At 42.5% G+C, this 26,113-nt stretch overlaps 1 protein-coding gene across 4 annotated transcripts in view; it reads left to right on the top strand.

Annotated features, from left to right (window-relative positions):
- The window catches only part of NAV3 (neuron navigator 3), a 542,271-nt gene that overhangs the window by 184,018 nt on the left and 332,140 nt on the right, over window positions 1–26,113 (top strand). For 3 of the 4 annotated variants that reach the window (XM_044280405.1, XM_044280407.1, XM_044280406.1), the window contains exon 1: window positions 6,767–7,457. The exons of the other annotated variant lie outside the window; for it this stretch is intronic. In XM_044280405.1, coding sequence (XP_044136340.1) covers window positions 7,215–7,457 — 243 coding nt within the window. In that variant the 5' untranslated portion in view covers window positions 6,767–7,214. Of the gene's footprint in view, window positions 1–6,766; window positions 7,458–26,113 lie in introns of those variants that run through there. 4 annotated transcript variants of the gene reach the window in all.

Here is a 26,113-nt window from a genome sequence, read left to right as displayed (position 1 = left end):
CATAAATGTCTACTTACACTTCTAGTACTTCCATCTATGGGGGAATACATGAAAGATATATGTGAGCAGCCACAAGACATAGACATACATATCTGCTACCAGATGGTTTGGGGGCCACACAGAATGATATCGAGGGCCGCATGAGGCCCCTGGGCCACAGGTTGTGCACCCCATGCTATAAAGGCTGCACTTTACATAGCATAGACATGCTACATAACTGAGCATACCTATGCTACTTTACCTAAAGAAGACCTGTAACCTCTCAAAATGTCTGCTTTAGTAACTACTTGCATTGCTTATGTAATAACAATTCTGGAGCATCTATTCCTTATGACTCTATATTGTGCCATTCCTCTATTAATCCTTCTTGAAGTTTTGAACAAATTGCTAGCAGTTTGCAATAACGGTCCAGCTGGGTGTTACCAGTTGAGGGTGTGTCCCTTCATAGTCTGATACTGGCAGCACTGATTGGATACTGTCACAAACTGTGCAGGGACTCACCTCCAACTGGTAACGCCAAATGGATCTTTATTGCAAACTGCTAGTAATCAATTCATAAACTTCTAGTAGGAATAACAGGGGAATGACACAACAGAATTGTTGTTACCTTGTTGAGGGGGGGGGGGGGTGCAAGTAGCTAGTAAAACAGACATGTCTGGAGAGTTTACAGGTCCTTCTAATGCTGGCATCTGGAAGTATTCTTTTTTCATCAGTAGTGAGAGTGTTTCTGGATCCTTGTGTGGTAGCTGCAAGTAATCAGGCCCTTTAATGAATTAATACTGTATATCCTCTCCTTGTCCTAATTGACTGAATAATAGAAACATTTGAAACTGAAGATAAAAAGCATTTTACTAACAAAAGAAAAAACTCTTACTCCAGTGCCCCAAAGAAAAGTAATTTGTAATAAATGTATATGTAAAGGAGGCCAGATCTCCTCCGTCTGGATGATTAAGGAATCCAATTACTCTGTTAAACTGATTATAGGCTAGTTTCTTCTTTTCTTTGACTATAGGGGTTTTAACGACATGTAAGGAGGAAAGCTGCAGTGGACTTGGATAAAACCCAGAGGTTATTAAGGCTGTAATTCAGAGTATTTGGGTGATGAACAGACTTGAAAGAAAGTCAAGGCAGCAATATTTCCTGCTCTGGGACCTCGAAATGCTGATCAATCACTGAATTGAATCAATTGTACTTGGCGATGGGGGTGTATTGCGCCAGACTCGTTATTATGGTACAGAATAATTTCTAGTCATATGGACTTTCTCTACTATGAGCTTTATATGTCTTTAGCATCTAATCAAAAGACGCCTGACCATAAGGACCCCCCCCCCCCCCCATATGTCTAAAATGAAGAATCCGCTGCACTTAGAAAAGTTGTCTTGAAACAGCCCCATGCCTTCCTAGGTGTCTTGTCAAGAATTGCAGTATGGGACAGTTTCAATGAAGGCTTTATTACAGTTCTACACTTTGTGAAGTATTGCATTGTTTATTACATAGAAGATCACTGCCCTTTACGGAGCTCCATGGCGTCTTCATTCTAGACCTCCATGAGAGTCTCACAGTTTGGACTTCGCTTGATCAGATGTTGATAGTACATGTACTAAAATAAGCTACAATGGTTATCATGGGAAACCCCTTTAATATCGTTCACTTTATATTAGTCGTACAGTTTTGTCCCAGCATCCGTTGTCAGTAATAAGAAAATCTATACAGGGATATTGGAGACATTTTAAAGGGTCGTTCTTTGTGTGATTGTGTCCCTAGGCTCTGAAACTGTATCCCACTTGAGCATGGTGCAATAACAGAGATAGACACAGCACAGATTAAAGGAACACACCTTTACTCCATCGGGGAAACAAGTTATAAACAGTGGCATACAGCTTAGTGGTTAAAGTCTCTATGAGACACAGTCAAATGCCTGGACCCCATGCAGAGCTAGGTGCATGGCAATCACAGACGGACATACAGTACAAAGATGAAGACATGGTAAAATGCCAGAACTCCATGCAGAACTGGGAGCATGGTGATCACAGACAAGACATAGTAACACGTCTGGAGCCCATGTGGAACTGGGTGCATGGCAGTCACAGAAGAACATAACACTATGAAGAATTGGTCTCCTAGACAGACTAGGACATGGTGACATTGATGAAATATCAGGCTGACCACACAAGACAAGGAAGAATCACAAACACACTGGTCAGTAGACTGCACCCTGCAAACAGGAGACTGACTACTGGACTGCAATACTTACAAGACACAGGGAGTACACAAATTTACAGGACACATTTCACACACTATGAGGCCGCAACCAGCACGCAGCAAATAAGCAACCAGCATACATGGAGAAAGTGTCACGGTGAACCGCACTGTGACACTCGTCTGTAGTCACACTTTCTAGTTGGGGTGGCTTCGCTATCATTCATACAATAACACTCTGGCAGTGGTCAGAAACCACTTGTACAATATTTGAGGCCTTTGCACCAGCCTTGAAGGGTTCTTCTTGCCAGACACAAGTACCACCAGCAGTCGAGTAGGGTCTAAGTACTGGAAGTAGTCTGCAAGTGCTCAACAGGTTTCTCAGGGTCTCAACGCTGGCAGGGTTCATCTCCTCTCACATGTGACAGCTCCCTGTGCCTGGAATACATAGTAGCACTAATGACCACAAGGTTCACAAAAAACAACTCCTAGTAAACTCTGGCTTCACTCAATCTCAGGGGGCCCATGTGGCACAACACTCCTGCATCTGCACACATGACTTTAATCCGGCGCCAGCCACTGTGTCTTCCATATACACTACGTGCAGAATTATTAGGCAAATGAGTATTTTGACCACATCATCCTCTTTATGCATGTTGTCTTACTCCAAGCTGTATAGGCTCGAAAGCCTACTACCAATTAAGCATATTAGGTGATGTGCATCTCTGTAATGAGAAGGGGTGTGGTCTAATGACATCAACACCCTATATCAGGTGTGCATAATTATTAGGCAACTTCTTTTCCTTTGGCAAAATGGGTCAAAAGAAGGACTTGACAGGCTCAGAAAAGTCAAAAATAGTGAGATATCTTGCAAGCGTGATCATCGAACAATCAAGCGTTTCATTCAAAATAGTCAACAGGGTCGCAAGAAGCGTGTGGAAAAACCAAGGCGGAAAATAACTGCCCATGAACTGAGAAAAGTCAAGCATGCAGCTGCCAAGATGCCACTTGCCACCAGTTTGGCCATATTTCAGAGCTGCAACATCACTGCAGTGCCCAAAAGCACAAGGTGTGCAATACTCAGAGACATGGCCAAGGTAAGAAAGGCTGAAAGATGACCACCACTGAACAAGACACACAAGCTGAAACGTCAAGACTGGGCCAAGAAATATCTCAAGACTGATTTTTCAAAGGTTTTATGGACTGATGAAATGAGAGTGAGTCTTGATGGGCCAGATGGCTGGATTGGTAAAGGGCAGAGAGCTCCAGTCCGACTCAGACGCCAGCAAGGTGGAGGTGGAGTACTGGTTTGGGCTGGTATCATCAAAGATGAGCTTGTGGGGCCTTTTTGGGTTGAGGATGGAGTCAAGCTCAACTCCCAGTCCTACTGCCAGTTTCTGGAAGACACCTTCTTCAAGCAGTGGTACAGGAAGAAGTCTGCAAGGTAAGAAAAACATGATTTTCATGCAGGACAATGCTCCATCACACGCGTCCAAGTACTCCACAACGTGGCTGGCAAGAAAGGGTATAAAAGAAGAAAATCTAATGACATGGCCTCCTTGTTCACCTGATCTGAACCCCATTGAGAACCTGTGGTCCATCATCAAATGTGAGATTTACAAGGACGGAAAACAGTACACCTCTCTGAACAGTGTCTGGGAGGCTGTGGTTGCTGCTGCACGCAATGTTGATGGTGAACAGATCAAAACACTGACAGAATCCATGGATGGCAGGCTTTTGACTGTCCTTGCAAAGAAAGGTGGCTATATTGGTCACTGATTTGTTTTTGTTTTGTTTTTGAATGTCAGAAATGTATATTTGTGAATGTTGAGATGTTATATTGGTTTCACTGGTAAAAATAAATAATTGAAATGGGTATATATTTGTTTTTTGTTAAGTTGCCTAATAATTATGTACAGTAATAGTCACCTGCACACACAGATATCCCCCTAAAATAGCTAAAACTAAAAACAAACTAAAAACTACTTCCAAAAATATTCAGCTTTGATATTAATGAGTTTTTTGGGTTCATTGAGAACATGGTTGTTGTTCAATAATAAAATTAATCCTCAAAAATACAACTTGCCTAATAATTCTGCACTCCCTGTACAGTGCGAATAAAAACATAGTCATTGCTAAATAGAATGTCAACTTAGCTTCATTGGTGTATTAACGGTCCAAGTGCACAATACAAGAGTCCATTTCAAGTGCACTATTTTGTAAGAGGTGCTGGTCAATGCTATGCAGAATCACATCCTCTTACAGATACACTTCCATGGTGTGATTTCTAAGATCATCGGTCATAATGGGACTCAGGATCTAGGGCTTCACCAGTGTCCTTCTAACTTGGATACTGGTAATTCTCCAGTTTATTTATAGGGCTGAAAAAGGTTGACTTATTACTTGTGCAAATCTACTCATGTCCTGCCCATTATAGTGTATCTTATAGTGCCCAAACCATACAAGGTACCTGCATAATAATTTACTTAGGACTACCTAAATAAAATGGTCCCAAGAACTGTAGCTATACTCTATGTAGTCGTCCTTACGTAAGTTAGAGCATCAAATGTGGTATCAGTGGTGCAAGGGTCAGCAAGGCCAGTGATGCCTCCATTATTGGTGACAGCTGAAGTGCCCTGTGCCCCTATGGTTGTTTCTGATCATGCATCTCTGTAAGAAGTTCTGCAGGATTCTACAATTAATGGCCTATGGTCTTCAATATCACAGCATCAGGGTCCAAAACCCCCTCCCCTGCTGATCAGGAGTAGCTCCGGCGCTTGAACTACATAATGGATGGAGTTGGTTAATGCAGTGTTTTTCCCATTTACTTCAGTAGGAGCACCAATGCAGTAACCACCTCCGTCCTCTAGAAAATGGATGGAGCTTTGTATGATATTGATGACCTGGAGAACCATTTAATTCTTATAGGTTTTTCATTGTATAGTGATCGCATATGTAATAGTGATGAGCAAGCATGCTCGGCCGAAAAATTTGGGTGCTCGAATACAATTTAATACAATGGAAGTCAATGGGAGAACCCCAGGCTTGGAAGAGAAGAGGGTGTCTGGTTTATAAAAAAAGGTTAGAAATTGATGGAAGCCCCATCAAAATGGTTTGGCAACAGCATTAAGAGGATAGCTGGATGCATCTTAGACTCCTATTAATATAGCGAATATAATGTAATAATTATGTAGTAAGTCAGTGATAATATCTGACACTGTAAAAGCTGGGTAATAACTTGCGATTTACACTGAATTATTAACCAGCTTTCCCAGTGTCAGATATCATTCTAGTGTAGATCGCAAATATTCTAATCGATAATTTTTAGCACAAATTTTTCATGCAAAAGCTACATTAATAAGCTTGTCATAAGACTCAGACTAATATTCTTGTCAGAAGACTATGAAACCAATAGATGGCGCTATTGAGATATGAACAGCGCCCTCTATTGGTTTCATAGTCTTCTGACAAGAATATTAGACTCGTCATAAAACTGTGAAACCAATAGAGTGCGCTGTTCACAACTCAATAGCGCCATCTATTGGTTTTGATAGTCTTATGACAGCTGAAAAACAAGGCAGATTCTGCTCATTTGCATTTCCCAAATGCCCATGTTTATGCAAATTAGTTTGTACATGACATAACTGTATAGAAATGTTATTGAATATTATGTTTGGACAATCAGAAAACTTTTTGTCGCCCTGATGATATTGATCTAGGTGTGCAGGTCCACCCAAGCCATCCAACAAATGCAAAATAACTATGAGGTTTACTGGTTCTCAGTCAGATGAGAGCTGGTTTGGAATATCTCATAGTGCACAAGGCTGCCATCTGTCTCATGGATAGATTGATGGCTTGCACATGCCTGGTTTTTGGCATATAGCCTTTGTGTGGTTGTCTATTCTATGTCATACATAATAGGAGTCTAAGATGCATCCAGCTATGCTCTTAATGCTGTTTCCAAACCATTTTTGATGGGGTTTTGATCAATTTTTAACCTTTTTTTATGAACTAGACACTCTCTTCTCTTCCGAGCAGGGGGTGCCTGGTTGTCTCCCATTGACTTCCATTACACTCGGGTGCTTGGCCGAGCACACTAATATAGCAATGTGTTCGGGACGTACACCCGAATACTTTGGTGCTCGCTCATCACTAACATGTAATCATTTGCTTTCAGAAGTGACCACGAACCTCTGTGCTCAGGCATATATTTCTTCCCTGTGTCATTTTTGGGGTTTTTACACCTGCGATCAGCCTTTTTTTCTTTGATCACAAACCTTCCATGCATACCTGTGGATTGCTTCCCTACTGTAGACACAATGAATGGTGGTGGTCATGAACCTTGTTTTCATGGGGAGGTTGTTTGCAGGAAAACTAAAATTTGTTATGAAAATGGAAGGAAACAACAGGCATTAAACAGTTTTGCTGAGTGTGTTTCCGGCGGAGAAGCATGTTTCACAGCTGCTTGTTTTGGCCACTTGCAATGTCCTGCCTTCATTCTTTTAAGGTGGAAACTGAATTGTGTTTGTGTCAGAGGGAATGCGGGCTGCCTGAGTGTGCTGTCAGGAAGAGCTGGACTCTCACTGCTATTTTGACAGTTGCAGTAAGAAATCTCTCCATGCCTTCTCTCTTTTCGTTTTTTCTTTTTTTTATTCTGGGAAATCCCATACTTGAAATGCCTCTAAAGAGGTGGAGAATAAAGCTCAATCCCAGAGACACAGATCTGTGAACGTTACCTTCAAACGACTCACGCCCCAAAGGAGTGTTTAATCTTATTCTGCAACTGACTGGCTGAGCAGATTCTGTGATTGTAAGCTACAAACCGTTTAGAATGAAGAAAATCCTAGAGACGTTATGAAAGTGTGTATGTTTCTAATCCTTAGGAAAACACATGGCTGAGACTTTGATGTACCCTCCTCTAGCAGTGGAGATGTACTGACTGCAGACTATGGTAGAAGAAAGTTCTATCAACTTGTTTTGATTGTGTCCATAGAGCTAAAATACTTCTAGAAACTATGTCTGTGCTTGGTGTTTCCTCCAAGTTAAGACAGCCAGCTGTAGGATCAAAGCCAATACATACAGCTCTACCTATACCACATGTTGGCAAGACCATGTCACAGCAGTATCCGTCAAGGTCCCTGGAGCTGACGAAGGCAGAGAAGTCACTGAATTCTTGTCAGCTCATGTTAAAGTCGTCCTGTGATTTTGACGAGAAGAAAACTTTTCAAGGCAATGTCAGAGAGGCTGAAGATAGAAAGGTGGGTAAATTTTAACATAAATGTTTTCCTCTTGCTCTGGTCAAAGGGGACTATTGATTTGCTACCTGAATCTCTATACTTTCCATTCATGCATTCAATTGTCCTCTTGAAGGGTTATTTTACAATAATTGCTTATAACCTTCTTTATTGGGAGGAACCCATAGCATATTGTGATTATTAATCATCATGTATATGCCTGCTGTGCATTATTGATTGCAGTGAAAATGTCCTGCAATATTGCATTCTGACACTTTCAATAAAATCTGCGTTTATGGCGTCACATAAATTTACGATACGAGCATTGGACAGAATAGTAAACAGCGTCACAGCGAATCAATATGTATGTCGCTGAAAATGTTATTATCAATATAGATCAGGGATGACCAACCTGTGGCCCTCCAGCTGTTGCAAAACTTCAACTCCCAACATGCCCTAATAACTGTAGGCTGTCCAGTCATGTTGGGAGTTGGAGTTTTGCAACAGAGGACCGCAAGTTAGACATCCTTGATATAGATGATGGCAATAGTTGTATTAGAATGTAGCAAGGACACTTGAAAGTGGCATTACAGCTCAACTCCATCCTGTATCCTGACAAATAAAATGTTAACTGGTTAATTCATTTGCATATAAACTGTAAATGAACATTAATAATTAATTAACAATCTGATTAATGATACGTTTCTTTAGTCCGACATCTGATCATCAAGAAAAACTCATTTTCTGGAGCTAAGACTAATTATAAGGAACTAACTCCATTTTAGTTTTACTTTCCTGAAGACTATCTATCCTTACTTGTAGGCTGTTTTTATTGAATAATCCAGAATAATCTTGGACTTATCAGGACCAGTGATGGCTAGTTCACATTGTTCGACCGCGAACACATGTGGGCTGCCATCTTTTTTCACAAGTCCGGCAAGGCACAGGTAAGCCCTTACCTTTGCCTGTGCGCGAGCCGGTCTGAAAACAAGTGCGGTCAGCGGGAGCAGGCAGTTCCGAGAACAGCCACCGGGGGCCTTCATCGGGCTGTTCTCGGAACTGCCTGCTCCCGGTTACCGCATTTGTTCTCAGACCGGCTCGCGGCACAGGCACAGGTAAGGGCTTACTTGTGCCTAGCCGGACTTGTGAAAAAAAATGGCAGCCCGCATATGTTCGCGGGCGAACAATGCGAACTGGCCGTCACTGATCAGGACCAATTAATCCTAGATGAAAGTGTGCGTCCTCTGTATATAAACTATTGGTATAATTTTTTAGAACAATCATTTTGAAGAACAAAAACAGCAACCAGGCTAACCAATAGCACATACGGGCATCGTGTAGGTGCATGCTTCCAAATGATGTAGTCCAGAAGAGGAAATAAATCCCATACTTTATTTAAAGTGTCAGATACAACACATTTCTAGGGATTCAGGACTACTTCTTCAAGTACCAGACCACAGGTAAGGATGCCCAAAGAAAAGGCAGTTGTTTACAGTATCATAAAAAGCACAATTCCCACACTTCAAAGACATATCGAGTTTGAACTGTGAGCCCCACTAGTGACAGCATGGTAACATTGGCGCTTTTTAAGTGAGTAAAATATATGTTTGGCAGCTATATTCCTTTATTGATATATGTGTTTTGTTATAGTGTTTTTATGCTGTGGTCAATCATAACTGATTGTGATTATCCCCTATCCCCACCTTGGGGGAGGGGAGAGCATATGAATGGCACCTTTTGGCAGCATTTTGGTTATGCAACTGCTATTTCTGTTTGCGAGTCCCTATTTCTTGTCTCTGTTGCTTTAAGAAGCTCAGAAACGTATTGTATCTGAGACTTTAAATGAAGTAACTCTTAGAATTTTTCCTCCTCTGGATTACATCCTTATAAAGCATGCGCCTATGTGATGCGCTTCTGTGCGACTGATTAGCCTGGTTGCTGTTTTCTGTTCCTCAACAACCCTCCTGCCTTGTCCATCAAGCCAGATCAGGGAGATTGGGGCATCAGTACATATAGTACCATGGCCTACTCTCCCTATGATCGCCCATTTTCCCTTCTTGCTGTCAGTTCTGCATTTTGTCATTATTTTGTAGAAGATGGGGGTCAACATGTTTAGGTGTTTGGCTGGTAGGTGGAGGAAGTGCCAGAAGGGGATTGCATTTTGACCCTATTGTGACTGTATGACTGTATTCTGCTGGGACTTTATAGTATATGGTGATCTGATTACAAATTTTCCATGACAAACTGTAGATTAGAGCAGAAGATGTTGTCACGGTGGCTCAGTGTTTAGCACTGGGGCCTTGTAGTGCTGGGGTTCTGGATTCAAATCCAACCAAGCAGAACATCTGCATGGAATTAGTATGTTCTCCCTGTGTTTTGTGGGTTTCCTCTAGGTTCTTCTGTTTCCTCCCTCCCACACGTCAAAAGCATGAGTTAATTGGCTTCCTATGCAAATAGCTGTACTGTTTTTTATGACTGCCTGAGAAGGAAATTAGATTGTGTGTGAGGACATGGAGTGATGTGAATAGGGGCAATTTCAGTGCAGCAGTGTATAAGCAATGGGAATTAGAGTAGCTACACTTTTGATATGGCATATGGGCATTTCAAAGGATTTGACTGGTGGGGGTCCGAGTGCTGAGACCCTTGCCTATCACTAGAAGAAGCAGTTAGAAGCACTTAGCTGACCACTGTTTCTCCCCTTCGCTCAAAATTGAACCAAAGATAGCCTCATAAACTTTCCATTGAGGCTAGAGTTCAGCTGAGTACTTTTCCTGATTCTAGTGATAGGTGAGGGTCTCAGCACTCAGACTCTCATGAATCTAAACCTTTGAAATGTCACTATTAGTGCTGAGCAAATTTATCTGGACGAGGTGGTATTCGATCCAAATTTCAGGGGAAATTAGATTTGCTGCAAAGCCGAATTTCCTCATGCTTCGGGTAGCAAATCAATTTTCCCTGAATGGCGGTAAAAAATGAAAAAAATCATACCTCATCCTTTTGAATGTGAAGAGCCAGCTGTTAGAGACCCCAAAGTCCCTTTTAAAGCCTATTGTGTGTGGCAGCAATATATACAGACGTGGACAAAATTGTTGGTACCCTTTGGTCAATGAAAGAAAAAGTCACAATGGTCACAGAAATAACTTTAATCTGACAAAAGTAATAATAAATTAAAATTCTATAAATGTTAACCAATGAAAGTCAGACATTGTTTTTCAACCATGCTTCAACAGAATTATGTAAAAAAATAAACTCATGAAACAGGCATGGACAAAAATGATGGTACCCCTAGAAAACACAGAACATAATGTGACCAAAGGGACATGTTAATTCAAGGTGTGTCCACTAATTAGCATCACAGGTGTCTACAACCTTGTAATCAGCCATTGGGCCTATATATATGGCTCCAGGTAATCACTGTGTTGTTTGGTGATATGGTGTGTACCACACTCGACATGGACCAGAGGAAGCAAAGGAAAGAGCTGTCTCAAGAGATCAGAAAGAAAATTATAGACAAGCATGTTAAAGGTAAAGGCTATAAGACCATCTCCAAGCAACTAGATGTTCCTGTGAGTACAGTTGCACATATTATTCATAAGTTTAAGATCCATGGGACTGTAGCCAACCTCCCTGGACGTGGCCGCAGGAGGAAAATTGATGACAAATCTAAGAGACGGATAATCCGAATGGTAACAAAAGAGCCTAGAAAGACTTCTAAAGAGATTCAAGGTGAACTTCATGCTCAAGGAACATCAGTGTCAGATCGCACCATCCGTCGTTGTTTGAGCCAAAGTGGACTACATGGGAGACGACCAAGGAGGACACCATTGTTGAAAACGAATCATAAAAAAGCAAGACTGGAATATGCCAAACTACATGTTGACAAGCCACAAAGCTTCTGGGAGAATGTCCTGTGGACAGATGAGACAAAAATCGAAGTTTTTGCCAAGGCACATCAGCTGTATGTTCACAGACGAAAAAATGAAGCATATCAAGAAAAGAACACTGTCCCTACTGTGAAACATGGAGGAGGCTCTGTTATGTTCTGGGGCTGCTTTGCTGCGTCTGGCACAGGGTGTCTTGAATCTGTGCAGGGTACAATGAAATCTCAAGACTATCAAGGAATTCTAGAGAGAAATGTACTAGCCAGTGTCAGAAAGCTTGGTCTCAGTCGCAGGTCATGGGTCTTGCAACAGGACAATGACCCAAAACACACCGCTAAAAACACCCAAGAATGGCTAAGAGGAAAAAATTGGACTATTCTAAAGTGGCCTTCTATGAGCCCTGACCTCAATCCTATTGAGCATCTTTGGAAGGAGCTGAAACATGCAGTCTGGAAAAGGCACCCTTCAAACCGGACACAACTGGAGCAGTTTGCTCATGAGGAGTGGGCCAAAATACCTGCTGAGAGGTGCAGATGTCTCATTGACAGTTACAGGAAGCGTTTGATTGCAGTGATTGCCTCAAAAGGTTGCGCAACAAAATATTAAGTTAGGGGTACCATCATTTTTGTCCATGCCTGTTTCATGAGTTTATTTTTTTACATAATTCTGTTGAAGCATGGTTGAAAAACAATGTCTGACTTTCATTGGTTAACATTTATAGAATTTTAATTTATTATTACTTTTGTCAGATTAAAGTTATTTCTGTGACCATTGTGACTTTTTCTTTCATTGACCAAAGGGTACCAACAATTTTGTCCACGTCTGTATATAGTGCAACCTGAACTAAATTGCTTGCAATTGTTTGGCCGCTGCAGACAGCGACATTATCTGCGCTACATCTCCTGTCTAACGTGTGCGCAGCCTAAAAATATCTGTGACATCCAGTGTACTTTCCGTAGACGGGGTCTGCTGCGGACAGTTACATTACCTGCGCTACATCTCCTGTATAACGTTTGCGTATTTGAAATATCAGTGACATTCAGTCAAATTTTTTTTGCTGCTGGTGGCAGCGACATTACCTGCGCTACTTCTCCTGTATAACGTTTGCCCATCCTAAGTATCAGTGACATTAATTCAGTGTAATTTTTATTAGCCGCTGATGACAGCGACATTACTTTCACTATACCTCCTGTTTAACGTGTGCGCATCCTAAATATCAGTGACATTAATTCTGTGTAATTTTTTATTAGGCGGTGGTGACAGCGACATTACTTGCACTATACCTCCTGTTTAACGTGTGCGCATCCTAAAAATATCTGTGACATTCTGTGTACTTTATTTGCGCATACACTTAAAAAACTACTGTACGTGTGACATACTTGCAAGCATTACATATATACCATTTAATTTGCACAAGGCGAGTAGTAAGGAACGGGGAAGTGGCTGTGCTGCTGTGGCCGTGGCCCTGAGCGCGGTGAAACTGTGCCTGCTGCCAGAGCACAAGAAACACACCCATCCACGATACCTAGCTTCATGTCCCAGTTTGCACGGCGGCACAGGACACCACTCTCAAAGTCAGACCAGTGCGACCAGGTGGTCGGTTGGATTGCAGCAGATAATGCTTCCAGTCAGTTAAGCACCGCCCTATCTTCCACAAAGTCCAGTCTCAGTAGCCAAGAGTCTGGTCAACAGAATCCTTACCCTGATACTCCTTCCACCCACCATGGAGAGTCTTGGCAAACAAGTGATCCCACACTCGGATAATCTGAGGAGCTGTTTTTATTGCCATTCCTTAATTTGGGCCTCTCGCCAAGCCCGCTTGAAGAGGCACATGAGGAGATCTTGTGCCCTGATTCCCAGACTCTGGAGCATCTACAGTCAGAAGAAGATGGCGGTGGGGAACGGTAATTCGTGTTTCACGAGGTGGATGATGATGATGAGACACAGTTGCCAATAAGTCAACCGCAATTAGTGTCTCAAGAGGTTCATAATGACGATGAGACACAGTTGTCAATAACTGAGGTTTTTGTTAAGTCAACAAGTCAGGAGAATGACCAGAGTGAGGAAGTGGAAGAGGAGGTGCTGGACGATGAAGTCACTGACCCAACCTGGGAAGGTGGCAAGCCAAGCAAGGACAGCAATACAGAGGGGGAGGGATCCGCAGCACCGCAACAGGCTGGAAGAGGCAGTGGGGTGGCAAAAGGGAGAAGGCGGGCCAAACCAAACAGGCCCACAACTGTTCCCTGGAGCACACCCTTGCGGAAATCTCCCTTGCCAAGGGGTAGGTGTTCTGCAGTCTGGTGCTTTTCTCGTCCTCCTCCTCCATCATATCAACATGCTTATTAGGCTGCCCTCGCTCCTAATGTTTTAGAGGGTCAGCTCAGCAGCGGGCCCTCACCCATAATGTTTTAGAGGGTCACCAGCAGGCGCTTACCCATAATATTTTTTAGGGCCACCAGCAGGCCCTCAACCATAATGTTTTAGAGGGTCAGCTCAGCAGCAGACCCTCACCCCTACATTTTTAGATGGTCAGCTCGGCAGCAGGCCCTCGCCCACACATTTTTTTGGATGTTCAGCTCAGCAGCAGGCCCTCACTCCTAATGTTTTAGAGGGTCACCGGCAGGCCATCAATCATAATTTTTCAAGGGTGTGTATGATGCCCTCCATTATGTCTAACAAAGGGTTTATTGTAGACTCTGTTTCTTGTAATTTTTGGCAGCCCTTTGCCTTAGTGCATAGGCTTTGAGTCCCACTACCTGAACAATTGTACCACAATGTGAATGAGCCCTCCTTTATGTGATATACAGGTTGTATCGGAGTGCCTCTTCCTTGTAATTTTTGGCAGCACTTGCACTTGATATACAAGTAAATATACAGGAAAGAATGTTTCCTAACAATTTTTCCTCTAAAATCGATTTTATCTTTGGTTTTGTGCGTATTATTGTCAGTCTGTAAAAGTGGCATACTACTCGGATAACATTGTCCCCAGCAGCGACCTGGGAGTCTAAGATGCATCCAGACATCCCCCCCATGCTGTTCCTGAACCATTTCAGTGGCGTTTCCATCAATTTCTGACCTTTTCATGTCAACCAGACACCCTCCCCTCTTCAGAGCACGGGGTGCCTGCTTTAATGCCCCGGGCTCTCCTATTGACTTCCATTGTGCTTGGGTGCTCAGTAGACCAACACTAATTAATATATATATATATATATATATATATATATATATATTTATTTAAATCCCTGTTCTTCTTATGCTGAGGAGTCATGTGGGTGGTCCTACGAAGTGACTGACAGCAATATCTGCATGAATAATAGTAGAGAGATGACTACTAATCACAGAAAAAGCAGAGGTTTACCTGGATAAAATACAGGTTTTACTGAATCTTTTCCCACAAAACTGTATATCAATCTGCTCAGCTCCTCCTGTACTATACCATGCTGCCTGCATATTACATACATTTTTATGATGACTGGTTCTCTTTATTCTCTTTAAATCATGACCTGGACAAAGGAAGGTAATTGAGTTGTGTATAAAGCAATGAAAAATTCAGGGTTGGTGACTGTAGGATAATAGACCTTGCTCAATGCATTATAACTCATTGTTTCATATTTTTGTAATATGTTTGCTTTGTATGAGAACTATTTATTTCATAAAACAGACCTGAGTTACATTAATCCTGTGTAAATCAGATCGGCAGTGGCCAGCCTAAAATCTGGTACTACAGACTGATTTGGCTAAATTTCCCTATAACGCCACATAAAATATCCACCCAGGATACTGGTGAAAGTTTGGCCAGATGTGATATGAGTAATATTATCATTTTTTCCACACCCGCATGGAGCTTGTGCGCATTGGGATTCCCTCAGCGTGGCTCATTTTTCTTGTTTCCCAGACGTCAATCCATCTGTCTGCTGCAAAATGTGAAGTTGTAACTGAAGTACAACATGCTTTTCACAAATATCATTTTAACATATAATTTAGAAAAATGCTATGTAATGGAAAGCTATTGCATATATCATAATATAGTAGCCGGTGTTGCTAGGCCAGAGCACGTGTGGTGTTCTTGCTCAATGTCTCTTTCCAAAATTCAAATCAGTAACAACTCGCATTCAGGTGCATCTCAAACATTTTACAAAAATTTGTGTTGAATCTGTTTAGTTCAGAATTGTTTTTTTTACCTCTAGTTGTGATCTTTTGCCACTATGACAGCAAACTAGTGAAGATTCTGCAAGTGATACATGAGCACTAAACCATTTCTTGTGTGGGTCACTTGTATTGCAATCCTGGACACGAGCACCACAGACCTAGTGTGAATGAGCCTATAATTCATCACAATGATCTTCTAGGGTTGCTACATTTTAATGTATGATCAGGATGCTATTAAAAAGAGATTAATTCATCAATTGTAAACAAATCAAATTTGTTACTATTCTAGCGAAGCTGAAGCGTTTGTAATTATTTTCTTACAAATTGCTCAAAATGTCGCTACCATTTTGAAAGTCAAAAGATAATGAAGAAGGCATCTGCCACCATAAAAGACTCATTTTTAATATTTTTTTTATTTTTATAAAAAAATAATTATGCAGTACACTATTAAATAGGCTGTTTATTACTACCGGCTACCGTGCATTTACTCACAGCCATATTGGTCTCTGTCACTTTGTCATTACTAATGTTGTCTTGGTGTTAAAGAACCTGAAAAGGGGGTGGAGCCCCCAGAGTGTCATACACAGCATTTCAGGGCAGTTGGGGCACTTTCAATTAGGTTTAATTTATTTAGGCCGATTAATCAGAATTGAATCTGATTAACGATTTGTGCAAATTGGACCCAAAATGTCCAAGCAGAATTTGTGGTAGCAATAATATTGGGAGAAACATTTTCATGTATAGTACATCTGTGCCACCTTAATGTTTAAATAAATCCCAGATCAGTGTAAAAAATCTGATAAAGTTTCTTGAAGGTCATAGAGCTGACATTTGTGTTGCGTACTTTTCCATTCCCTGCCCCCGTCCATAGCTCCATTGCTATTGTTTTATGATGGTGTGAAATAATTTCACACTGCTTGTGCAAGCCAAACTTTGTGATATGTTTTAATGCGGCACAATATACCCTTAGGCAACGTGAGCAGGTAGCAGAAGCCACAGATTGTGACTAGAAAAGCAACATTCCTTACTTAACTGGACTTTCAGGATGTGATGTTTGGGGAAATCTGTCTGAAGCCAATAGCTCATTGACAATTTGTAGGGTTGTACGTTTACTTTGAAATGTTTCTTCATACTTGAACTTGATGGCTACTGTTGAAGACAAAATAACAACTGTGCAGCATTATGAATGAGTTCAAAGTACAACAGATGCATACACAGAAGAGAAGCTTAATAGCAAAGATCCAACTGGAGCCTTCCCTTTTGGTGTGGGGTTATGCCCACCAGGACATAAGGTTCTAGTGCTCCTTCCCTCTCAACCCACTTTCAATGACCCTTGTGGTGATACCAGCCCCCTTGTTTGCTAACAATACAATTTCTTGGGAGAGGGGAGTTCTGAAAGGGTACTCAACGCACAATTGGAATGGAAATGTTGCCAACCAGTATTGTGCCCTCACTCTCCGAGAATCCCATAGCAGTTGTATGGTATGTTCTTAAAATACACTATAGCTATCCCAGTCTACCAGACATCATGAGAAAATAACATTATTCTATATTGGATAATATTCTACTACTATATCATTGGATTACTTCTGCTCAGAAAGGAAGTGTTTCTTTGTAGAGCATATAAGGAAGTGACTGGTCATGTCATTCTCCAAAATGGGTTCCTTTTGTTGAGTCAAAGGTGAGTCTGTGTTTGACTAAAATATATCCTTTTCTATAGGAAAATACATTTCTGGCACGTAGTGTGTCCTCGGTGGATTAAATATGTATCCTCATGGGTCTCTGCGCCAGCATTCACTTACCAGACATATTCATGCTCATTCTTGCCATGAGAATATTTTGTCAGATGAAAAATCTGATCTGCACTGATATACAGTACATGGTACGCCTCACTCTTCTACTTAGATTTCTGTCCAATTATGTGTCAACATTACATACTTATAGAAAGGGTAGGTAGAGACAGAGATTTATGTGAGGTCATAATTCTCATGATGAAAGCCATACTTAAGCAGGAAAGGAACAGAAAGATGCATATTTTCTCTCTTCAGCTCTGTGACTATATAAACATGTTCTCTTGTGCAGCTATTGAAATCTACCTGGAATTTGTGTTATGCGATGAGAAGTTAGGGATATTAATCATGTATAGTATAACATAAAAAATGACTAGATTGTCAATTTGGCTGCATAGGCATAAGATAGCATTGGTCTTACTAAATAAGGAATATTTATATACAAAGCACTACTTAGGCCACACATATAGTATCATGTGAATTACAATTTTTGGCATAACAGGACTTGAGCAGGTTCAAAGATAGGTAACTAAAGTAAAAATGGAATGGTGAACTAAATAACCCAGAACAATTATCAAAATTAGGGTTATTTAGTTTAGAAAATATATGGTTGAGGGGGAAAACTAATAACTATGTACCGTATTTTTCGCCCTATAAGACGCACCGGCCCATAAGACGCACCTAGGTTTTTAAGGAGGAAAAAATAAAATAAAAAAAGTTGAACCAAAAGGTGTGCCTAATGGTGTTATGTGGGATCTGGGGATGGCACTGTTATGGGGGGGTCGGTGGATGGCATTGTTATGGGGGTCTGTGGATGGCACGGTTATGGGGATCTGTGGATGGTACTGTTATAGGGGTCTGTGGATGGCACTGTTATGGGGGGTCCGTGGATGGCACGGTTATGGGGATCTGTGGATGGCACGGTTATGGGGATCTGTGGATGGCACGGTTATGGGGATCTGTGGATGGCACGGTTATGGGGATCTGTGGATGGCACGGTTATGGGGATCTGTGGATGGCACGGTTATGGGGATCTGTGGATGGCACGGTTATGGGGATCTGTGGATGGCACGGTTATGGGGATCTGTGGATGGCACGGTTATGGGGATCTGTGGATGGCACGGTTATGGGGATCTGTGGATGGCACGGTTATGGGGGGCACTGTGGATGGCACGGTTATGGGGGGCACTGTGGATGGCACGGTTATGGGGGGCACTGTGGATGGCACGGTTATGGGGGGCACTGTGGATGGCACTGTTATGGGGGGCACTGTGGATGGCACTGTTATGGGGGGCACTGTGGATGGCACAGTTATGGGGGGCACTGTGGATGGCACTGTTATTGGGGACTGTGGATGGCACTGTTATGGGGGATCTGTTGATGACACATAAATAGCATTTTACGCTATGTGTCCACAGACCCCCATAACAGTGCCATCCATAGAATGACCCCCAATAGGGATGAGGGGCCGGCATCCAGCTCTGTAATTACAGCGGGCCCGGTGCAGTCACTGTATTCTGCTACACCGGGCCCGCTCACTGTAGGAATCCTAACTGCAGGCAATGCTAACAGTCTTTTATCCAGCCTGTACTTACGATACTAACTTTCCGGCAGGCAGCGGGCAGGAGGCTGAACTGGTGGGCGGGCGCTTACAACGTAACTCACTATGTCACGCGCCGGCTCTCCCTTCTTCATTCATAAAGTGGGCGGAGCCGGCACGTGACATAGTGAGTTACGTTGTAAGCGCCCGCCCACCAGTTCAGCCTCCTGCCCGCTGCCTGCCGGAAAGTTAGTATCGTAAGTACAGGCTGGATAAAAGACTGTTAGCATTGCCTGCAGTTAGGATTCCTACAGTGAGCGGGCCCGGTGTAGCAGAATACAGTGACTGCACCGGGCCCGCTGTAGTTACAGACCTGGATGCCGGCCCCTCCTCCCTCATCCATGCCCACTAATACCACCGCGCTGCGCAGCATGCGGTCGGCGGTATACAAAGTCAAGTATTCGCCACATAAGACGCACTGCCTTTCCCCCCACAATTTTTTGGGGGAAAAAGTGCGTCTTATAGGGCGAAAAATACGGTATAAATATATCAGGGGTCAGTACAGAGATCTATCCCATCATCTATTTATCCCCAGAAATGTGACTGTGACAAGGGGACATCCTCTGCCTCTGGAGGAAAGAAGGTTTGTACACAAACATAGAAGAGGATTATTTACGGTAAGAGCAGTGAGACTATGGCACTCTCTGCCTGAGGAGGTGGTGATGGTGAGTACAATAAAGGAATTCAAGAGGGGCCTGGATGTATTTCTGGAGCTTAATAATATTACAGGCTATAGCTACTAGAGAGGGGTCGTTAATCCAGGGAGTTATTCTGATTGCCTGATTGGAGTCGGGAAGGATTTTTTTTGTCTAAAATTGGGAGAATTGGCCTATACTTCATGTTTTTTTTGCCTTCCTCTGGATCACCTTTCTAATATAATTTGTCAACTTTTTAGTCCATGCTTGTAAGATGACTGAGTGAAATTATAAATTATATTTCCATAATTAATTGCAATACTGTATACTTACCTGGCTCCCCGCTCCGCCGCTTCTGGTCCACGCACTGCCGCTGCTGCTTCTCCCCGCGCCCGGATGAAAACATCCGGTGTCAAAGGGGAATAGGTCAGCCAATGGCAAGTGGGGACAGGGATGAGCCTCCCTAGAGTCACCCGCGATGCTAGGGAGGATCGTTCCCATCTGCCATTGGCTGCCCCCCTACACTGGATGTTTTCATCTAGGCACGGGGAAAAACAGCTGTGGCGGTGTGAAGACCAGGAGTGGCGCAGGGAGCGGGGTAAGTATATTCAGCGTGGTGGGCCCGTAATGTGGGCAGCTTTTTTTAGGATTGGATAACCCCTTTAAGGCCCTGTTATACCAATAGATAATAGCTAAGATGATCACAAATGAGTGTTACTATGAACGGTCATTAGCAATCATCTGGCAATATAACACTGCCACCGGGTACCCGATGAACGGGCAAACGCTCATTCTCTGGGTAATTGGGATCTTTTAACATATTTAAAAATCTTTGTTTGCCAGCGGCAGATCGCACCATGTAATAGGCGCTCTGCTGCTGGGAAGCAATGATAAGTATAGGGGCGGTGGCATTAACGATCACTCGTCTCTATATTGAGGAAGCGATGTATGCATGTAATAGCAGTGCGCTCCTCCTCTAGTGAGTAGGCGATTGACAGGAGGGAACGCTTCCTTCCCGACAATCGCCTGGCTGATCGGTCAGTGTAAAAGTACCTTTCGTCTGGGATAGCTGGGTAACAACCTCCAATAAAGTTGTGATGACTCAAATGTTAATCGTCACCATGCTTTCCCTTAGCAACAATCCAAGAATCCACAGGCTGACAACTGTGCATCTTCTTAGCCTCCATGTCTTCTGCTGTTGTCACTGAATTTCCTCCATGCTACTTCCTGCTTTCTGCAGATGATGGCAGGCTACACTCCATTCATTAGTTTTGTCAATCCCTTCAGTGGTCTGGAGTTTGCACATTGGCTGGGACATGAATGCAGCTGTACACGGCAATCTGCAGCCTCCCATGATAGATTAGCGGGTCTCTACCAATCTTCTTAAAATTTGGAATGATATACAGTACTAAAACGTTTATATATTCGCTTCAACACATTATGTGACATGCAGTGTACAAAACCTGTAAAGGAAAGATGAGTTACCTTCTTCCCAGCACCTGCTCCTTCTCCTCCAGACCTGCAATGCTCCATTGGGCTCCCTCAATGTCAACATCTAATTTGAAATTGCCAAAGGTAATCACTGGCCATGGCAGAAACTGGGTCCCCACCATTTGTCATGGTGTAAAAGGAGCTGGTCACTGCTGCGGTTGGCGATTGGCTGCGGCGATGTCAAACCAGATGTTGAGGGAGGTATATTGATTGAGGGAACCTGTCAATGCATTGCAGGCCTGAAAAAGAAGGAGTGAGGAGATGGTGCAGGTAACTCATCCTTCCTTTACAGGTCTGGTCCAGTGGAGGTATTTGCAAAAAACCCTCTCATTCTTGCACAACCCCTTTAAGGCTATATCTTTTTTTTTATGGTAGTAGCCTTTTTATTTAAAATACAATATATGGTGTATTTGGTGAGGCATAGATAAAGTTATTTTTTCATTGTAGATGTTTTCCAGTTCCTCTATGACGTAAATATATATGGGCAAATAGAGATGACTGTCAAAGGACTTCCACAGACTACAGCAGAACAGGAAATCATCCCATTGCTCATAAGTGACTTATTCAAAGGAATATGTGGAATCGCAGTGTGTTTTTATGTATTACAGACATAACAATAGGATTTCCTGACAAACAGTCAAGCTGGTTACATTTTATAATAGCATACAGGAGATATTCCATTGTGGAATAAGGTGAGATATAGTCCAACTCACGTGGAAATTGAATATACTATATGTTAGAGGCTAGGACCATACTATATTTCATAGCATATAAATATTAGGATTTGGAAGTCTTTTAAATGGAGTTGTCTGTAACACTGGTGAGAGGTGCTGACTGACAATGCTCTTTCCGGTTGACCTGCCAGCAAGCTCTTTCTAAACAGATTGTTAGGTTCTAAATCTCATCACTTGCACTGTACTCTGTGATCATGGTCAAAAATGAAAACCTGACTGCACGCAGTTAAAAAGTCTAGGGTTGCAAAGATAAAATTGGACATATACAGTAGACTAAAGGTAATTTCAACTGTAACGTATGTCCATTGACTGTTAACTGATGACGCACCATCATCATATTTAAAGAAGTTGGCTGTGTTTAAAATTTTTGTATGATTGTTGGATGAAAGATCTTTCATCCATGAATGGTTTTTCTTTGAAAGTACATTCTCAGAATGTTCCTAGTGTAAGATCATTCTTTCATTACCCATTGACATGGGACATGTACAGCCAGTCAGTATAACTGTATCAACCAAGATGGATTAAAATGTGTATGGCTTCATTGGCGAAAGAATCATTTACATGATGATTGTTTTCTCATCAGCTGTTTAACCCTTGACCTTCCTTCTGTCTAATGGATCCACCTATATCCTACCTCCATTTTCCATGACAGAATGTAGCTGACAGCTACTATGATTGGCCACATTAGATCTCATGGCACTTATTTCTCTGTCTTCTGGTCACCCAGAAATTTCTGCAGGTGTAACCATGAGATTCTAGCTGGTGTAAGTGTGAGTTCCTACTTATGTAACCCAGAGATTCCTGCTTGTGTAATCCAGAGAATCCTACTGGTGCAATCCAGAGAATCCTGTAGGTGTAAGCGTATGTCAGTAAAGCGAAAATGATCCAGTATCAATGATCAAATATATATTTTTCCCTCACAAATGTGCTACACAGATCATAGTCTTGATCATAATATGTATGTAATGCTGGGAAGTGTAATTTAATGGTAAAGCTGGAAGCAGCTAGTTTTCCTTTCCACTTAAAAATCGGTATGGCTAGCAGCCGTTAACCTCACGGCATGAAATCAAGGTGAGACAACACATGTGACAGTTTCATTGAAATGAAGACACATAGCTTAAAAGAATTTTGTTGAAATCTCAGGAAATGTATTTTCTTAACAATGAAAAATACATAAAGCAGCCATTGTTCTCTTGTGTTCCTTATAAACTAGGCAAACTGGATTGGTCTCAGTACCAAGCCCTAACAATGTGTCAGCTGTATGAAATCTTTCATCAACAGCTAAAACCTCGAGATTTCCGCTATCACCTCTATTCTTTAGAAACGTTTTCAGCTATTGCATTTATTATTTTTCAGAATCCTTTTCTGTTCCTTAATCTCACACCCATGTTTTTTTTCATACTGCTATTCAATTAAATACCTTACTCTTTCCCTTCTTTTATCAGATGTCTTAAAGGGGTTGGCTCACTTCAGCAAATGGCATTTATTATGTAGACAAAGTTAATACAAGGCACTTACTAATGTATTGTGATTGTCCATATTGCCTCCTTTGCTAGCTGGATTCATTTTTCCATCACATTATACTTTGCTCGTTTCCTACTATGATCCACTGCTTGCACACTATAGGATAAAGCGCCGTCCTCTGGTGGCCAGGACCTTGGGTGCATGCATGCACAGCAGCTCCTGTCCCGGCCACCTCATATCTGGACTGCAATGGTGGTTGTAAAGCTCTAGATACGAGCAGTGTATAATGTGATGGAAAAATAAATCCAGCCAGCAAAGGAGGCAATATGGATATCTCTGTTCTTTATGCGTGACCAAACGACTGGACCGATCTTTACCAAATATGGCACACAGGTACATCAGGTGTCCGGAAAGGTTTTAGACCGTGTCTCAGCTCTCTAGGACATACTGTTCCTGAGGTATTCCCCAAAAACTACCTGCATTAGCCAATAGAAGCCTGCAAGTCTTTCACTAATATCCCAACTGCCATACACATGGTCACATGTCCCTAACAGCAAATAGAAGCTCGCAGGCCCTTAGTCTTCACATACACACAGTTTTACTCCAGGGTTCCATAATAACCCAGCCATTTTTCTTCACTGCTGTAGGTCGCACGACACATAGGGCACAACTACACTGCTAGATGCATCCATCTTGGATGTTTTTTTGCGACTGTCATGTCGTAGTCGAAGCATGTCGCATGTCATAGTGCCACACCATAGCCTATCATTATAAAAATTGTTGCGCGACATTAGTAAGACAAAATGTCGCGCAACACATGTCGTCATGTAGCCCTAGCTTTAAAGGGGCAAGACGCTGTGGAGGTCACTGTTAAGGGGAAGGGGACACTATTAAAGGGGCAGCTGCTGTGGAGGTCACTGTTAAAGGGGCGTTCACTGTGGATGTTACTGTTAAGGAGGCAGGCACTGTGGAGGTCATTGTTAAGGGGGCAGGGGCCACTATTAAAGGGGCTGCTGCTGTGGAGGTCACTGTTAAGTCAGCAGGGTACTTTGAGATCACTGTTAAGGGAACAGGGTACTGTAGCAGTCACTGTTAAAGGGACCGGTGCTGTGGAGATCTCTGTTAAGGGGTCAGGGAACAGTGGAAGTCAAAGATAAGGGGACAGTCCCCTATGGAGGTCAGTGTTAAGGGGCGTGGTGCTGTAGAGGTCACTGTAAAGGGGCGTGCCCCTGAGGAGGTCAATGTCAAGGAGGCGGGGCCCTGTGGGGGGTCAGTGTTAAGGGGGGAGGGGTTGTGGAGTTGACTGTTAAGGGGATGGGGTACTGTAGAAGTCACTGTTATGGGCGATACTGTCGATATCTTTTAACGACACACAAAAACAATAAATGAAATATATTAAATATACCCGTACGAAGCTCGATCCTTCTGCTAACACACACACATATATATATATATATATATATATATACAGTACAGACCAAAAGTTTGGACACACCTTCTCATTCAAAGAGTTTTCTTTATTTTCATGACTATGAAAATTGTAGATTCACACTGAAGGCATCAAAACTATGAATTAACACATGTGGAATTATATACATAATAAAAAAGTGTGAAATAACTGAAAATATGTCATATTCTAGGTTCTTCAAAGTAACCACCTTTTGCTTTGATTACTGCTCTTGGCATTCTCTTGATGAGCTTCAAGAGGTAGTCACCTGAAATGCTTTTCACTTCACAGGTGTGCCCTGTCAGGTTTAATAAGTGGGATTTCTTGCCTTATAAATGGGGTTGGGACCATCAGTTGCATTGTGGAGAAGTCAGGTCGATACACAGCTGTTAGTCCTACTGAATAGACTGTTCGAATTTGTATTATTGCAAGAAAAAAGCAGCTAAGTAAAGAAAAACTAGTGGCCATCATTACTTTAAGAAATGAAGGTCAGTCCCAAAAATTGGGAAAACTTTGAAAGTGTCCCCAAGTGCAGTGACAAAAACCATCAAGCGCTACAAGAAACTGGCTCACATGCGGACCGCCCCAGGAAAGGAAGACCAAGAGTCACCTCTGCTGCGGAGGATAAGAATATCCGAGTCACCAGCCTCAGAAATCGCAGGTTAACAGCAGCTCAGATTAGAGACCAGGTCAATGCCACACAGAGTTCTAGCAGCAGACACATCTCTAGAACAACTTTTAAGAGGAGACTGTGTGAATCAGGCCTTCATGGTAGAATATCTGCTAGGAAACCACTGCTAAGGACAGGCAACAAGCAGAAGAGACTTGTTTGGGCTAAAGAACAGAAGGAATGGACTTTAGACCAGTTGAAATCTGTGCTTTGGTCTGATGAATCCAAATTTGAGATCTTTGGTTTCAACCACAGTGTCTTTGTGCGACGCAGAAAAGGTGAACGGATGGACTCTACATGCCTCGTTCCCACCGTGAGGCATGGAGGAGGAGGTGTGATGGTGTGGGGGTGCTTTGCTGGTGACACTGTTGGGGATTTATTCAAAATTGAAGGCATACTGAACAAGCATGGTTACCACAGCATCTTGCAGCGGCATGCTATTCCATCCGGTTTGCGTTTAGTTGGACCATCATTTATTTTTCAACAGGACAATGACCCCAAACACACCTCCAGGCTGTGTAAGGGCTATTTGACCATGAAGGAGAGTGATGGGGTGCTGCGCCAGATGACCTGGCCTCCACAGTCACCGGAACTGAACCCAATCGAGATGGTTTGGGGTGAGCTGGACGGCAGAGTAAAGGCAAAAGGGCCAACAAGTGCTAAGCATCTCTGGGAACTCCTTCAAGACTGTTGGAAGACCATTTCAGGTGACTTTCTCTTGAAGCTCATCAAGAGAATGCCAAGAGTGTGCAAAGCAGTAATCAAAGCAAAAGGTGGCTACTTTGAAGAACCTAGAATATGACATATTTTCAGTTGTTT

This window comes from Bufo gargarizans, chromosome 2 (assembly GCF_014858855.1).
Source record: "Bufo gargarizans isolate SCDJY-AF-19 chromosome 2, ASM1485885v1, whole genome shotgun sequence".
Classification (NCBI taxonomy): domain Eukaryota; kingdom Metazoa; phylum Chordata; class Amphibia; order Anura; family Bufonidae; genus Bufo; species Bufo gargarizans.
This window is presented reverse-complemented; position numbering and strand designations above follow the sequence as displayed.